The sequence below is a fragment of the Vigna unguiculata genome, chromosome 7 (assembly GCF_004118075.2).
Source record: "Vigna unguiculata cultivar IT97K-499-35 chromosome 7, ASM411807v1, whole genome shotgun sequence".
Lineage (NCBI taxonomy): Eukaryota > Viridiplantae > Streptophyta > Magnoliopsida > Fabales > Fabaceae > Vigna > Vigna unguiculata.
In genome coordinates this window covers 14,341,259-14,357,297 of record NC_040285.1, presented here as the reverse complement: position 1 = coordinate 14,357,297, position 16,039 = coordinate 14,341,259, and the positions used below count along the sequence as shown (strand labels likewise).

Below are 16,039 nucleotides of genomic sequence, written 5' to 3'. Positions count from 1 at the left end.
GACTTAAAACAATTATAATAAATTTATAGGAAAATTGAAAAATCTCTAAACTACTAAAAGGATTTTTTAAATAAAAAATACGAGATTATCAAGTGCGATAACCCCAGCTTTTAAAGAAAAAAAAAAACATTTCGTAATAAAACGTGTTACAGTAAAGAAAAATACTATCTCATTTTAGCAAAAAAAAGAAAAGAAAAATACGAACAACAAAAAGAATTCATAAAAATAGGTTTTAAAATATGTCAAATTTTAACACTTAACAAAATAAATTTCTAGAACATATTGGCGGACTGGAATTTATTCTGAGAAAAAAATGGAACAAATATTAAAAACATCTACGTTCGTAAGGACCTTGCTCGAAGACGATGTCGTCGTGTACTAGTTGTTCTTCTTCTTCTTCTTCCCTTCTCCTGGTGAATCCTCCGCCGAGAGCTTCCCGCAACGACATCCGTCGAAGCCTAAGGATGTCACTCAACAACGACAACACCAATTCAAACTTCACATCTTCATCGTTGCTCAATTCAGTTACAAAATTGCTGTGGGGCCAGTCTCTTCCGCCGGGGATCCTCGTCGCCACCGTGCGCACGGCCTGGAACTCTGCGTGGGGGCTCATGATGTCCCAGCTCGCTCCTTCCGACTCCTCCGGCGGATATTCGAGGCCCGCATCCAAATTCCGATTCCAGGGCTCTATCTCTCCGGGCAGCCTCCATCTGTACGTGGGCCTGGCGTGCCCGTGGGCCCACCGGACACTGATAGTGCGGGCCCTGAAGGGGCTGGAAGAGGCGGTGGGCGTGTCGGTTGTGTCGGCGGGGATGGACGGGTCATGGGAGTTCAAGGGGGTGGGCGGGGCTGATTCGGGTTCGATTGGGCCAAGTTTGGATAGGGCGAATGGGTGCAGAACGTTGAAGGAAGTTTATGGGCTCCGGAGAGGTGGGTATGATGGGAGATCGACGGTGCCCATGTTGTGGGATAAGGGTTCGAAGGAGGTTGTGTGTAACGAGAGCTACGATATTATTGAGTTGTTCAACTCCGGATTGAATAGTGTGGCAGGGAAGCCTGAGTTGGATCTCTCGCCCCCTGAATTGAAAGAACAGATTGAGGAATGGTATCGAATCATATATCCGAATGTGAATAACGGGGTTTATAGGTGAGTGAGAAATTTGGAAATGAGAATTGTTTGGTGAATGTTGAATTGAGAATTTTAGGATTTGGTTGCAGGTGTGGGTTTGCGCAGAGCCAAGAAGCGTATGATAGATCGGTGAATGAGTTGTTTTGTACATTGGACAAGTTGGAGGATCACTTGGCCAATTCCCGCTACTTGTGTGGAGATCAATTAACCCTTGTGGATGTATGTTTGTTTACCACTCTTATTCGCTTTGATCTTGCGTATAATGTTTTGTTTAAATGCACCAAGAAGAAGCTCTCTGAGTATGCCAATCTTCATGCCTACATGCGTGACATTTATCAGGTACATGCTCTTTCTAAACATTTTACATTTTGGTTGTGTAAGCTTGATTTTAATATCTCATCCTGCTGAATAACCGTTGACAGATTCCGAAGGTGGCAGCTACTTGCAATTTTACAGAAATTATGGATGGTTACTACAAAACCCTTTTTCCTCTGAACCCAGGGGGCATTAGACCGGTCATGCCTTCTACTTCTGACCACCAAATCCTTTGCATGCCTCATGGAAGGGAATCGCTGTCATCACCTACACCGGTATTTCTAAAATAGACATCACTGAATTAGTTAAACAAAACCAAAATCACCCATCTTTTTGTATCAGTTAAACTACATACATACATACATGTTTCTTTCCATTACTGCAACTGTATAGCACTTCCACAGAATCTTATGTTCTGCTCTTGCGATCAAGCTCCAAGAAATTAGTTTCTAATGCTTATATAAACCCTTCAGCTTATAGTTTCATCTCCAGTTTTCTATGTCACCGGACAAAGTCCAGGAAAAACCTCTGCTATTTTCTACTCTACCCGAATACAGTAAGAACATCCCACATATAACTTAAACCAATGACATCGTCAAAAAGATTAACCAGTAGTATTAAACAATTAAAAACTTTAAAATCCTGGTTAATTTAATTAGGACAAAAAACTATCTTTCAAGTACACTAGCAATATTTTTCTCACCGATACAATGTCAAGTGTTAGGTGTGCAGTAACAAAATAGTATCAATATTAACTTCAAACAAAAAGCATACAATTCTAATAAATATTTCATAACATGAAATTCCAACGAAAGTACGTTAATATTAACAAGAGATATCAAGCCCCACACGCGCTGCAGCTATAAACTACATATAGCTGTTTTTTTTTTTCGAACATCCATTTTGGTCTTTTCTGAGTTTGAACCCCTCACAATAAGTTTTCCGAAATAAATCCCAAAATGAACGACAACTCTTTCGTAGGACACATAGTTTTCAACCATCTATACAAAATGTCTACCATCCACTAACTAAAAAACAAAAGGAACCACTTGTAGTACAACTCGTCGAAGCGCGGTGAGACATCAAAATTGGTTCCACGGAGAAAAGACTTATCATCACCCGGAAATTGACGCAGATCTACTGGATCCTACATAAAAAAAATGAAATTCATTACCGACATTACAAGCAAAAAAAACAATGAAAGCTCGTATCCAACACAATTCAAATATTTAAATAAAGTCACATAAAGCTCCCCCACGCTCACTTGATAGTTTCTACCACTAACATGCATCCAAATGACTCGTTATTATTCCCACATTTAACATGTTTTACTTATCCACCATAACAAATACATGACCCCTCATACATGAGTTCTGCATAATGCTCGAATCAAACTATTGTTTAAAGTAAGTTGTTTTGAAATCAGCAATATAGTCCAGCATAAAGTTGCTCATACAAAAGTTGCATAAACAGAAAACTCAGATGAGAAATAGATTCATCTTAAAAAGATAGGTAGTCAAGTTCCTAACAAAATTATTGTTTTAACTTTTAATCACAATAATGGGCATTGAGCTCAATCTCAGACAGTTCGGGTATGTCAGGTATATCAAAAGCTCAAATCTATTCTAAAATCCCAGTTTGTTCATGTGATTCAATCAGTACCTGTACCACATCCATGCTAAGAATAACATTACAATATCCAAGTGATAAAATAAGACAAAGCAGAAAATAAGGTATGTGTACAGTAATGAAAGCCACTATTAAATGACCCCAATCAGATACAGATGCGCTGAAAGAAGAATAGCAACTATCCAATAGAAACCCAAACCAAAACAGAAGATGAGCCCATATTTTACAATTATCATTATAGGCTGGGCATGTGGCGCTGAAATATGAAATAGACTATACAAAAAAGAAATATTGCAACAAATTAGTGAGCATAAGATGGGAATTGTCAATGCAAAAGACCACATTTTTAGAGTTGGAAATTGAAAAGAAATTTGAAGATGGGTGACCGAATAGCTGCAGATTGAACTTACTGTTTGACCTCTTCATATGCCTGCAGAATTTACTGCCACAACTGCACTGGAATAGCTTGATAGGATGATCATGATCATCAAAGTCGATGCCATAATCCTGCAGTAACATATTAGCTTTTACAGAGAAAATTTGATTCCAAGATTAATTAAATGATTTTGCATGAAGTGAACTCCAGAAAATGAGAAGACACAAGTCAGTAAAAGTTTACAACCATTCTCAATGGACTGGCAACTACCCAATTAATTTAATAGCCATAAGCAACTACCAAATAATTTCTGCAATGAATAAATCAAATAATCTCGACTTAGATATCACTACTATCATGCTTCCTAGTCAAAAAAGGGCAATTAATATGCATCACGTAGAATTGAAGATGTTTATATTACACTAGCAAGCTTGCTCACCCATGTTAGCTCCTCAAGTGCTGCAATTTTTCTGGAAGTGAAAAAAGCAAACTGCAAATTTTAACAATAAATCATCAGTAAGAAAATTTTCAAAAGTCCACCATGGCAAAAAAAAGTTACTAAAAACTACAGATGGAACTAAAAGATTTTATAACTTCTCACATGGTAGTAATAATGACCAGGATCCTCAACTTCAACTGGGATCTCAACCAAGTTTGCATCAAAACATCTGGAAAAATGAAATATAGTTACTATAAACTTTCTAAATTTTCAATTTCCAAATAATTCCCCAAATGTCTGCTTAGACACTCTTTAATGAAAGTTGAAACTACAAGTATCAAACTATCTCCATACACAATCAACCATCTGAATCATTCCAATGGAAAACGGTTTAGTTTATTCCCATGCAATTGTTAAGTTCTCTAATTCTGATTGAGCTTTTTCTATAGCACATTTTATCTACACAGAAATATTTTACATTCATAACCGTTATTTGAAAAGAGTTTTCTCCTTGGATAATTAGGAGGGCATGTCTAACAAACAAAGTGAACTACATGCATCAAAGTGGAACTGAAGTTACTTATCTTGTTTATATAAATCATAAATAATTACCAAATTTGATAAATTTTACTGATAATGGTTTTATTTACTTCTTAGGTTGTAAGGTTGAAAGCCAACCACCCACGACAATAGTCTTATTATGCTCAGGTTGCATCTTCATTTAATGAAGTATCAGATTTAAAAAATGAATGTAAATATATTTGCCCATACAAATTATAAATCGAACTATATAAATGAATATTTATCTTTAGTTTTTGCCAACATTAATAAACAGCACGATCAAGTAATGTCAATAGAAATGTAGTATTAAGAAATTTTACTGAGAAAAAACTGACTTTTCCATAGACATGTTATAAAGGGGAAAGCTAATCTGCTTAAACATGGTTACCAAAGTTACAGCAGTAGGGTTTCAACATTTTGAGTCCCATAATTGGCTCAATATACTTTTTGTCCACTTGGCTATTCCTGAAACTTGGAGACAAATTTATAACAATAGGTGAGAAATTCAATACCTGTGATTGATAAACCTAGCAATGTTGCCAAACGAAGCTGAATCCAAACATAAAGCTTCTTTGTTCTTCATATATCCTGAATCCCAATTTGCATCCAGTAGTACTGGGTATGTATGTTTCCCTTTTCCAGTGCATTTCATGTTCCTCTCGTGCAACTCTTTAATGGATAAAATTTCTCCAACAAACTCACATACAAATGCACCTTTAGGCAGGTCCTCTAAGGTACGAAGACCCCATCCTTTACCTTCTGAAGTGAAAAACACCTATGTTCCAGAGATTTATTAGACAGAACAATTTCACAACACCTAATATACATATAAATTAAGAAAATAAATTGTTCATCAACATGGGAGAAAAAACCATTTGTTTACAAGTGAAAAGATTACTTAAACACCGACCTGCAATTTGCAAGTTATTCCTCGCTGGATAATCCGATTTCCACACTGTTTTCCACAGCCACATTTGCTCCAGCATTCTTTAATAAACTTCCTCTTTAAGTGTCCTTTACAAGGTTCTAAACCACCATCATTCTTAGATCTTTCAAGTGGGCAAATTTTACAATAAAAGAAATGGTTTTGTGGATTGCGACTAATGGTAATGCACTCTTCCAAAAATTGTTCCTTCAGTAGGCCTTGAGAACTATAAGCAAATTCACCACCAGTTTTATTTGCACAAGCACAAGGTGTGGACAAGACACAATTGCCCATACAAGTTGAACAACAGTCCTCACTGCCAATACGTGATAGAGAAATGTTAACATAAGCATCTTGGAACACAAGGTTCCGGGGTATGTAGTTAAAGGATGATGGGAAATCATTAGTATAATCATTCAACCAAGAAATTTCAACATTTTCTTCTCCTTTTGTAAGGTCATTAACATCATATAAAGACCTTATATCATCAGCTGTCAGCTGATGCTGTGGAACAATCACTAAACTATGTGAATTTGGAGACATAGAATCTTCCAGCTCCTTCTTTACATTACATTGTGAAAAATCATTTGTTGTTTGGTCCTTCATGGAAACCAAGACAGCATCATTCAGACCATTCAGGTCAGCATGAGGAAGGAAACTTCGGGGAGAAGCCAATGCAGCAGAAGGATTAACATTGATGGATCCATTTGAAACATGAGAATGGATGTCCAAATCTTTGTTTCTTTCCACACTCAGTGTGCCAGGTTCTTGTGATTCCTTCGACACATCAACATTGGATGTCACTAAAGAACCTTCTTCTGGATCATTATTAGAATTGTTTCTGAATTCCAACATGCAATCGCATACATCCCTCAAAAGTTTCATGACAGAGAAATTTGGGTCAGCAATTTTATATGATCGCAAACATTTCTCCTCCATCATTTCTATAAGTTCATCTTGACTAGGCATGTGAAAATTTGATCCCCAAAGTGCTGAGCTGCAGCTCAAAGAAAGTTTTACCTCTCCAAGAGTTGATGAGGCTATCTCTACATTACAAGTGGCTTCTTCATTTGAGGTAGGAAGAACATCTTCATCACTGACTCTTTTTCTGCGTGCTGGTGATGCCACAGTATCATCATGGCTGACATGCTTTCCAGCTACACCGTTCTTGAATGATGAGTCCCTTGCGCTTGATGGTTCTGAGAGGAAGAACAACAATTAAACAACCTCTTCACATAATGAATGTTAATTGACAACATTATAACTAAAAAATGGCAACATAATAATTAAAAAAAAATGAGACAAAAATAACTCTGGTTATGTATGTGTACACAGAAAACAGATCTAGAAGCACATAAATCAGCAAATACTTCGATATTATTTATGCCAATTAGAGCATGTATAAAGTGGGCAGTGGCTAACTTCTATCAGTTGAATTGAAAACAAATGTAATGCAAATCGCAATTTGTTAGACCTCTTACACGTAAACATTAAAAGAGGAGAAACCAGAAATAACGTTCTGCAGTAAATAGGACAATTATTATAGCAGTTGTTGACAGTTTTGTAACCATTTTAGCACAGTTCATGTTTTATTAGGGGGAATTAGGGGGCAAGCATTACTGCCTTCAGGCAGTTCCGAGTGAGAGCATAAAATAGATAAGGGTAGGAGGAAAAAAGGAGATCAGAGGTAATCTGAGAAAGGGAGAGACCGAGCTCTCAATAACTTGGAGGGTGTAGTGTTTATAGCATTAAAGTGTTGTACTATTTCAGTGTGCTATGCAAGTTGGTGTTTTAGTACCAGTTTCTTGTGAAAATAATTCACCACTTATTTCTGTACCATTGGTTTCTGTCACAATTCTGCAAACACCAAATCATATTTGCAAACTCTCTTCTATATTCTTGTGAGGGATGGTAGCACTAAATATTTTTCCAGTACACTTACGTAAGAAAACAACTCTCTAATACACAATACTACCAAGCAAATACTGCACCATGTTTGGTTGCAGTTTGCAAACCCCAAACCTTGAGATTTGGTGAGTGCAGACACAGTTTAAACCACAACTAACATGATTGGCAAACCATGGTTATATGTGTTTCAAATGTTTTAGGGCTGAATGCAAGTGAGAAAGAATTTGCTTGTCAGACGAGTAAAGCCATGTTTTGCAAACTATAACCAAACATTGCAGTTGCAAAAAATGTCATGCCACTAAACACAGAAGAACAAAAAATCAATGAGGGATGAATCTATCCAATACCAGGAGGAATCACTGCAATGGGCATTGCATAATCAGGCACTTCATCAATAGGCTCGTCCTTGGGTATGATAAGTGCCTGAGTACGAGGTATTATGTTGTTTGGCATCAGAAGCTTCCCCGCTTCAACTGTTCGTTCTTTAGATGGTGTGGATGGGGACGATCTTCCAGAAGTAAGTTTTCTTCCTCTTTGCAAAACTTGGGCTGATGCAGGTTGCTTTCCCTTATCAACAATGTCATCTGGTGGTCTAAGTAACGGTGCTTCAATCCTTGGATTCCCATCAGATGACTCTGGCTTGTTTTGAGGTTTCTTCCCAGAAGAACCCTGGTGTAATGCATTATCTTCTAATTTTGGCCTTTTTGAAGGAGGGCTGGTGGAAATGTTAGTCAGAGGATGCAAAGGCTGACTGTCCTGGCCTCTTAATCGGAGCCTTTTTAAAGGTTGGGCTCTTTCATTATGCATCTGAGCCTCTTCACACTCTGTCTCCTCTTCCTGGTTGTTTGAAAAGGAAGACAAAGAATGATGAGTGTCATGTACATCGTCAGACTGGACTTTCTTTTTTTTCACTTCGGGCACCTGTTTAATAAAATCCAACCTGAAAGTAAGCATGCAGTAGAAACAGAACATGCATGCACATGCATTTGAGAGACAACACATAAAGTGGGAAACACACCATAGTATCGTCCTCCTCAAATATAGCATCTACTAGAACTCTATAGTTCTCTGCCTCTATAAGTTCCCAGTTTTTGTCAAACACTTTGAGGAGTTTCTTTAACGCTGATTTCACTTTCGACTCATCAATTCCAAGACTTCCCATTGCACGATAGGCCGCTACCACTTTTTTATTGGGTGCCATTTGTAATCAGCTAGCAATTACTTTTACCACTGGTTCCCAAAATGTAGAACACCCCTAAATTTCAAAGATTTCTGAAAAGAGAAATACAACCACACAATTTATGAGAAATGAGCTATTTGATCAAAACATTCTTTTGGCAGTGACACCGAAAGAAAAAGCTTGGATAACACTTAAATATTTGTTATTCAGCTTTTCAATAATTAAAAACAAAGTAGGTACATTAGCAAAAATCCAGACAACAATTAATAAAAGAAATTAAATGACAAGAAAACTGCCTATCCTGACATAGAAATACAATATTCCACACCATCAATATTTTTTCTCATAAGAAAGCCCACAGTATGTAGTAGAATATGAACATTTCTAGGTCCCTGTGCTTACAATAAAATACCCAAGGAATCCATAAGTCAAGTGAATTTTTCAACTTCCCCATCTCCATAAAGTTTCAACTCTAGACATGAAGTTCATAGAGAGAGAAACAATGAAGATGATTCGTGCTCCTCAGGCAAAATGAGGGGAGAAAAAAGGACATAAGGACACAAACTTAAGTGCAATAAGATGAGGAGTGAAAGAACACAGTAACGCAGTGAAAACCTGAGTTAAATTTTGGAAAACCACCATGTACATTACACATGCCATTACACGAAAACCCTAACTAAAACCTCCCATTGAACATGCAACAGAGTATTTGAACACAGCAGATGTTGATGATCTTGCAAGCCGAAACTTAAACGCTTACTCCAACAATCAAACATGAAAGCGACACAAAACCGTTTGTAAACAGAAACAAAAAAAAATCACCGAAAAAAACAAAGGGAGAAAGATGGTGAAAAGGAAATTTGAAGAATAAAACTTAACTGAGAGAGGAAAAGAAAATCATAACCTCTTCCAGTGACGAGAATGAGAGTATGAGTCGTAAGTGTGAAAACTGAAGGAATGAGAGAAGGTGAAGAAACAACAAAAGTGGGGAAAATGAATTGGGGATTAGAGAAGAGATATTAAAAAATGGAAGGTGAAAGGTTAGTTATGCATTTGCGAGAGATGATCATAATATTTTGATTTTTGTGAGGAAGAGGAAAAGAAAGAGGGTTCCTCAGTCTCTCTCACCATTCCTTAATCTTTTATTCTTTCTCGGTATTTTTGTTATACGAATATCTTAGGTTTAAAATTCTTTTATTCTAATATTTGAGGATTTATTTTACGTGATACTTCAGATTGAATTTTTTTTTTTCAAACCGTTTATATTTTATTTAAAAGAGCTAATATGTATCTTCTAAAAAATTGGTTTTGGCATTATTAAATAGACTTTCTTGCAATTTTTTTTAGTTAAAATACATATTTGGTCTCTATTTTCATCAAATTTTTTTAAATAAGTCTTAATTTTGGTTTTGTATTCAAATAGATCATAATTTTCGTCAATTTTGTTCAATTTGGTTCTTTTTTGCTAACACCGTTTAAATCATTAACGATTATGAATCGTAACTATCACGTGTTACTTCGTGAGTACGTGTCAATCCAGTAGCGTGCCACGTGTCACTTCATGATTTTTTTAAAATTTTTTTAAATGTCCACGTGTCAAAGTCAATGTTCTATATTCAATTTGATCCCTATATTTGTTATTTTTATTCAATTTAGTCCCAATTTTTGTTAACATTAATCAATTTAGTCCCTATCGAAGATGTGACCAAATTTAATTTTTATATAAAAGTTATCATAATGTGAATTTTAATATATTATATAAAAATATTTAATAAAAATGTGAATTTTAATATAAAAATTAAATTTGGTTTCAATTTAGAGAGGAAAAATTGGTTTATGTTAACAAAAATTAGAACTAAAGTGAACAAAAATAACAAATATAGGGATCAAATTAGAAAATTGACTTTGACATGTGGCACGCTACTGGGTTAACACATGGACATTTAAATTTTTTTAAAAAAATAAAACAAATTCAAAAAATTCAAAAAAATTTTTAAAAATTTTAAAAAAAACTATGAAGTGACATGTGGTACGCTACTGGATTGACACGTGTATATTTAAAAAAATTCAAAAAAAATCAAAAAGAAATTAAAAAAAAAACCACGAGGTGACACGTGACGGTCACTATTTATGGTCGTTAATGATTTAAACAGTGTTAGGAAAAAGATTCAATTGAACAAAATTGACAAAAATTAGGACCTATTTAAACATAAAACCAAAATTAGAACTTATTCTAAAAAACTTGACGAAAATTGGAAAAAAAAAATATTTTAACCTTTTTTTTTCTATTTCTATTTACTGTTTGTGTTTTAGCTAACGTGATCTTTCTAAACTGGGATAACAATAATTTAATGAAAATAATTAGATTAATTTTTTCCATAAAATAAATACAGAATTAATGATAAAAAATTTAGAAAATCATATTCAATAAACTTTTCAAATATTTGAAAAAAAAAACATTGCAAGAGTAAAAATATATATATAGAAAAAAATTATGCAGCCTTCAGTAAAAATATATAAGACTACTTTTTTATAAACAGATCTCTTATTTACAAAATTCAGTTTCATCGTTTAATTCTTAAAAAGTATTAATGTAAGTTCTTCATTTTTTAAATTTGTATTAACTTCATGATTTTATAGTTTTACGTAGGTAGTTTAATAAAATAGTTTACATCCAAAGTTAGAAAAGAAGTTTAAAACTATATTTTAAATTTGTGAGATATACGGTTGATTAAAATCTATATATTTGTATTATTGATTAGTATACTTATGTAAATAAAAATAGGCTTTATAAAATCTAATAAATGAGATTTTTTTAACTTATCTTTTTTTTTTTTAAACTCACACATTGGAAAACATCATCTTAATAAAGTTTCTAATCACTGGTTATTCGTGTTCTTAAATCATGAAAGTTAGTTTAATAAGTTTAAACGTATTACTTCTTAAATCATGAAAGTTAGTTTAATAAGTTTAAACGTATCACGATCGAAAATATACAAAAAAAAATGTGATATTATAAAAAATACATTACATATTTCTTATATAATAAAATAAGATTTATATTATTTCACTTATATTTTCGGTTTTTAACAATGGAGAATTTAACTTGTTTTAAAACGATGTAAAATTTTTCATATTTTATCATATATGATAACAAACACTTAGATAGTTTTAAGTTGGAAGACAAATTCTCAAAAATCTTTTTAAAGATCTATTTGCAAATTTTTTTTCCTTTTTCATTAATATAAAATAATAATATATCATTAAAAAATTTATAAAATAATAATACATCATTACGAGAATTTATGTAATGATAGACAAAATATATATGTCGATAAAACATAATTTATCAACAGATTTTATTAACTTAATTATTAAAGAATTTTTTTTTCATTAATAGGTAATCTAAAATTGTTAGAATTTATAGATTTCTTTCAGTAAATTTTGTTAATAGAATAATATTAAATTTTTCACTTGAAACTTTAATTATTTTGTGACATAATATATTATTTAAAAATTTATAAATAAATTTATTGACAGTTCAATTTCTAAAATTCGTCAGCAAATACTAAAAAATTTACACATAGTCATGTTTCAGAAGCACAACTTCAAAATAAGAAAAAAAAATCTTTCTAAACACTACTTTATATTAACTAAGAAGAAGTCATGTTTTAAAATTATCACTTTTATCTTTTATTTTTTTCTTTAGTTTAAATACCTATTTTGTTCTTATTTTTGTAATATTTGTTGTAGATGGTCCTATTTTCTTTTTGAATTTTTAAAATGGTATTTATTTTTGTAATTTGTGTTTAATTTGATCTCTTGTGTAACTTTGTTTAAATGAGTAACGAAACGCTGTATATGTAACACTGTTAGTATTACATTTAATTGTAATTTATTACGTGTACGGTGAAACTATTTTATTATCTTTTCTAACTTTGGATGTAAACTATTTTATTAAAGACACTGTTTGTAACTTTTTTATATCTTTTATTTAAAAAAAAAATAGTGTTCCCCGTGTACAACTTTGTTAATTTTTTTATTAGTTTTCACACTTCCTATTATCTTTTCTTTCCTGTTTCAATTTTGTTAATTTTTTTTATATTTATAAATTTTGATATCAACATGTTCTTTTATTGCTTTTTAATAGTTCGGTTAATAAATCTTTTAAAAAAATTGATTTTTAAATTTTTATATAGTTAACTTTTTTAATTTGACATATTTCTTAAATTATTATATAAAATAATTTGAATATTAAAATTATAAATATAAGTTTCATTTATTAAAAAGTATATGTATGTGAATATTTTAGAAATAAATTATTTTAATATTTAAAATTATTTAAATAATAAAATTATTAAATTATTTCAAAACAAAATTATTTTTATCAAAAAGAAATAAATTCAGAAATAAGAATTATTAATATAATAAAGAATTACGTGAAGAAAAATAAGATAAACCGAGCTTAAAGGTTTATAGTAAATAAAACAAAACAAAAAACTCGTATATATCAAGCTTTTTAAATATTTCTAAAATTAAATTCCTGTATAAATTTTAAAAAATAACTATTTTATCTACGTAAATTAAAATACTTCTAAAATAAAAATTTTACTATGTACATAACTAAATTTTTTAATACAGTTTTAATTTACCCTTAACATTATTTTAACAATCATAGTATGATTTAAACTTAATCAAAATTTGAATTTTACAATATTGTAAAAATATATTTCTGGTTTATTTTTCTATTTAGTATCTTATTTATTTAATATTTTATTCAATATATATTTTATTTATTTTTATATAATTAATTGAGTTTTGTGTATGTAATAGAAAATAAAATCGATCTAAAAAAATAGATTTATTCAACAACTGACTGGTAGTATGCTACAAAACCCTCTTTTTTTCATTTTTCTGAATTTGTACAAACTTGTCGTGTTACTCAATATAATGCTTTTTAAATATGGTGAATTCCAGTATGTATTTTTGAATAGAAAAATAGTTTTGCTAACACATAATAGGAAGAAATAGGCATGTCATTTAATATTGGACATGATTATATTTAAAATAAAAATAAAAATTTATTTAATACTTTGTATTAAGATATTACTTGTGTAGCACACTTACATGGTTTAACTCCTTCATTTCTTTAACTGTTTGGTATAAAATTGTAACGTCTATCTATATTAGTTGGCTTTGTTTAACTCAACGTCATTTGCTTATATTTTTATAATTTTTTTTCTTTCTCCGTTCAATTAAAAATTAATATAATAACAAAAACCTTTAAGTTAATTAATAATTATCTTCGACTAAACTCATAAAATTGACAGTATGCGATCGGAATCAGTGGCAAGCTGGAACACGGTCTTTGTGTGACTCTGAAATTATTAATGTTGTAAGTTCAGTCAATGCATTCAACAGTTATTTTCTTCACACGCTCCAGTCAAAATTTTCATGCAATTACATTCAATAGCTTCAAACAGAATAAACCACTTCCAGTTACTGTCACTGTTTAATCAACCTCTGATTCATCTCTTCAACCTTCAGCCTTGTGACTTGTCAGATACAGAAACCCACACAGCAAAAATATAAAAGAAAAAAACTTGACTTTGTTTAATCCCTCAAATGGGCATGATCAGAAAAAGTTGCTACTCTCTACCCTTTGTTTTTTTCTGTACTGTTTTCTGGTTTCTTCATCTTCTTCCCGTGTCAGATGCAGATAACACAGGCTTGATTTTCAAGGGCTGTGCAGAGCAGAAACTAGAGGACCCATCTGGGATATACTCACAGAACCTGAAATCCCTTTTGGATTTGTTGGTGTCACAATCTGGAAAAAAGGCATTCTTCACGACAACCTCTGGAGAAGGCCAGAGTGTGATGAGGGGTCTATACCAATGCCGAGGGGACCTCTCAGACACCGATTGCTACAACTGTGTTAGCAAGATTCCTGACATGCTTGAAAACTTGTGTGGCAAGGTGGTAGCTTCGCGTGTTCAGCTTATTGGATGCTACCTGAGGTATGAAATTGTTGGGTTCAAGCAGGTGCCTGAGACTCAACTGCTTTACAAGGTATGTGGGTCCAAGAAAGATAGTTATGATGATGGGTTTGAGGAGAGAAGGGACTCTGCATTTGGTATGGTGGAAAGTGGTGTGAAAAATGGTGGAGATTTGTTTTACACAGGGAGCTATCAGTCTCTGTATGTGTTGGGGCAGTGTGAGGGTGATTTGGGCAAAGATGATTGTGGGGATTGTGTGAAGAGTGCTGAGGATCAAGCCAAGGCAGAGTGTGGTGACTCTATTTCTGCACAGATTTATCTGCACAAATGTTTCATTAGCTACAGCTTTTATCCTAATAGAGGAGGTTCATCTTCTGCAGGTACAGTAACAGAAAAGTATATCTTCTTTTCCTACTTAGTATAAGTGAGATTACCAGTCTTGCTTTCTTGGCTGAATCACAATGAGTTCAGAAGGATTTTAGCAAAGTAGTATACATGTTTCTCTTTATCTGGTGAAAAAAGTGCAATGTGTAATATTATTTGTTTTTGTGAATTGATACAAGTTCTTCTTAGTAAGAGGATGAGGTGTCTTTTTGCTTAAGTTTTGCACTTAATGGTTGTTGCTGTGTCCATTTCTCAAAACTCTAATAATAACAAACCTTGTGTTATGTGTTTGATTGGATCAGGATCAGATACACAGAAGACTGTAGCTCTTGCAGTTGGAGGGTTTGCAGCTTTGGGTTTCTTAATTGCTTGTTTCTTATTTCTGAAGTCAATGCTGAAGAGAAAAGGTGAAAAGTATTGAATATTGAACTATATATATATATATATATATATATATATATATATATATATATATATATATATATATATATATATATCATGCATAACTAGGTGGTTCATATAGAGTTTCTTTACATTGAAGCATATAACTCCTATATGAATATACTTGAAGACTCTGTAGAGTTAGGAATGGAATGTGGTAAAATAAACCATAATTATCACAATGCATTTTTGGTTTTGTATAGTTGATGTGCTTTTGAGATGGTTGAATCATATGCAGCATGAATTTAGAAAGTAAAATGTGGGACACTTGTTCTCGGGTGGTGATGGAACCTTCTCAGAATTAAAGATTTTAAATTCGAATGTGATAGAATGTTTAACTCTAATTCCTGATCACATCTTGACAGTCATATTTTTAGAAACAATTAATTGCATGTGTAAATGACCGATTGAAGTGATAATGTATGAGTGCACAAATTTTTAAGCATAACTCGGGAAATATAGATAGAATACTTTATCTAGGAGCTTATAGTGTAGTTCTTTTATTGCTGCATAATTGCACTTTTGTTCTTACTTATCTTAAAAAGTCGTAATCAATCTTGCATTTGGGACCATTTCACCTTTTGCTTTTCCTTTTGTCCTCCCAAACTGTAACACCCCTACGTATTCTTTCTTATATCAATAATAATATTTTTTGACCACCATAACTTTTTCATTAACCTCCATGTCATGAACTTTCATGGTTTATAGAGAAAGTTTAAAATACTTAACTTTTATACAATTTAAAATGTATTTTTA

The 16,039-nt window shown here is 32.4% G+C and overlaps 3 protein-coding genes across 6 annotated transcripts; 2 read left to right on the top strand and 1 right to left on the bottom strand.

The window, feature by feature from the left end:
- Window positions 1-286: 286 nt before the first annotated feature.
- LOC114190803 (glutathionyl-hydroquinone reductase YqjG) lies at window positions 287-1,929 on the top strand. The gene is made up of 3 exons (XM_028079849.1): window positions 287-1,147; window positions 1,219-1,468; window positions 1,552-1,929. The coding sequence occupies exons 1-3, from the start codon at window positions 366-368 to the stop codon at window positions 1,732-1,734; spliced, it is 1,215 nt and encodes a 404-aa protein (XP_027935650.1). The 5' UTR covers window positions 287-365; the 3' UTR covers window positions 1,735-1,929.
- Window positions 1,930-2,200: 271 nt separating this feature from the next.
- LOC114190802 (probable inactive histone-lysine N-methyltransferase SUVR2) lies at window positions 2,201-9,610 on the bottom strand. Of its 4 annotated transcripts, none has more exons than XR_003605852.1 (9): window positions 9,367-9,610; window positions 8,301-8,554; window positions 7,630-8,203; window positions 5,360-6,573; window positions 4,962-5,224; window positions 4,051-4,117; window positions 3,889-3,939; window positions 3,484-3,759; window positions 2,201-2,591 (listed from the first exon to the last, which is right to left on the bottom strand). XR_003605852.1 is itself a non-coding variant. In XM_028079846.1 (9 exons), exons 2-9 carry the CDS (start codon window positions 8,481-8,483, stop codon window positions 2,560-2,562), a joined length of 2,499 nt encoding a protein of 832 aa, XP_027935647.1. In that variant the 5' UTR covers window positions 8,484-8,554; window positions 9,367-9,610; the 3' UTR covers window positions 2,216-2,559. The 4 variants fall into 4 exon arrangements, 3 of the variants coding, with proteins under 3 accessions (XP_027935647.1, XP_027935649.1, XP_027935648.1); XM_028079846.1 differs by having other exon boundaries at window positions 2,216-2,591; window positions 3,484-3,580; window positions 3,871-3,939; XM_028079848.1 differs by having other exon boundaries at window positions 2,216-2,591; window positions 3,484-3,580.
- A 4,302-nt stretch (window positions 9,611-13,912) lies between these two features.
- On the top strand, window positions 13,913-15,263 carry LOC114191194 (plasmodesmata-located protein 3-like). The gene is made up of 2 exons (XM_028080375.1): window positions 13,913-14,838; window positions 15,145-15,263. The coding sequence occupies exons 1-2, from the start codon at window positions 14,088-14,090 to the stop codon at window positions 15,261-15,263; spliced, it is 870 nt and encodes a 289-aa protein (XP_027936176.1). The 5' UTR covers window positions 13,913-14,087.
- Window positions 15,264-16,039: the final 776 nt, after the last annotated feature.

Coding starts and splice junctions, on each gene's coding strand:
- LOC114190802 (XM_028079846.1), bottom strand. CDS start 8,483: ATGGCACCCAATAAAAAAGTGGTAGCGGCCTATCGTGCAATGGGAAGT. Junction 4,118..4,961: donor GCTAGGTTTATCAATCACAG/GTATTGAATTTC, acceptor TCATTTTTCCAG/ATGTTTTGATGCAAACTTGG. Junction 3,581..3,870: donor GGGTGAGCAAGCTTGCTAGT/GTAATATAAACA, acceptor ATGTTACTGCAG/GATTATGGCATCGACTTTGA.
- LOC114191194 (XM_028080375.1), top strand. CDS start 14,088: ATGGGCATGATCAGAAAAAGTTGCTACTCTCTACCCTTTGTTTTTTTC. Junction 14,839..15,144: donor AGGAGGTTCATCTTCTGCAG/GTACAGTAACAG, acceptor TGATTGGATCAG/GATCAGATACACAGAAGACT.
- LOC114190803 (XM_028079849.1), top strand. CDS start 366: ATGTCGTCGTGTACTAGTTGTTCTTCTTCTTCTTCTTCCCTTCTCCTG. Junction 1,148..1,218: donor GTGAATAACGGGGTTTATAG/GTGAGTGAGAAA, acceptor ATTTGGTTGCAG/GTGTGGGTTTGCGCAGAGCC. Junction 1,469..1,551: donor ACATGCGTGACATTTATCAG/GTACATGCTCTT, acceptor AACCGTTGACAG/ATTCCGAAGGTGGCAGCTAC.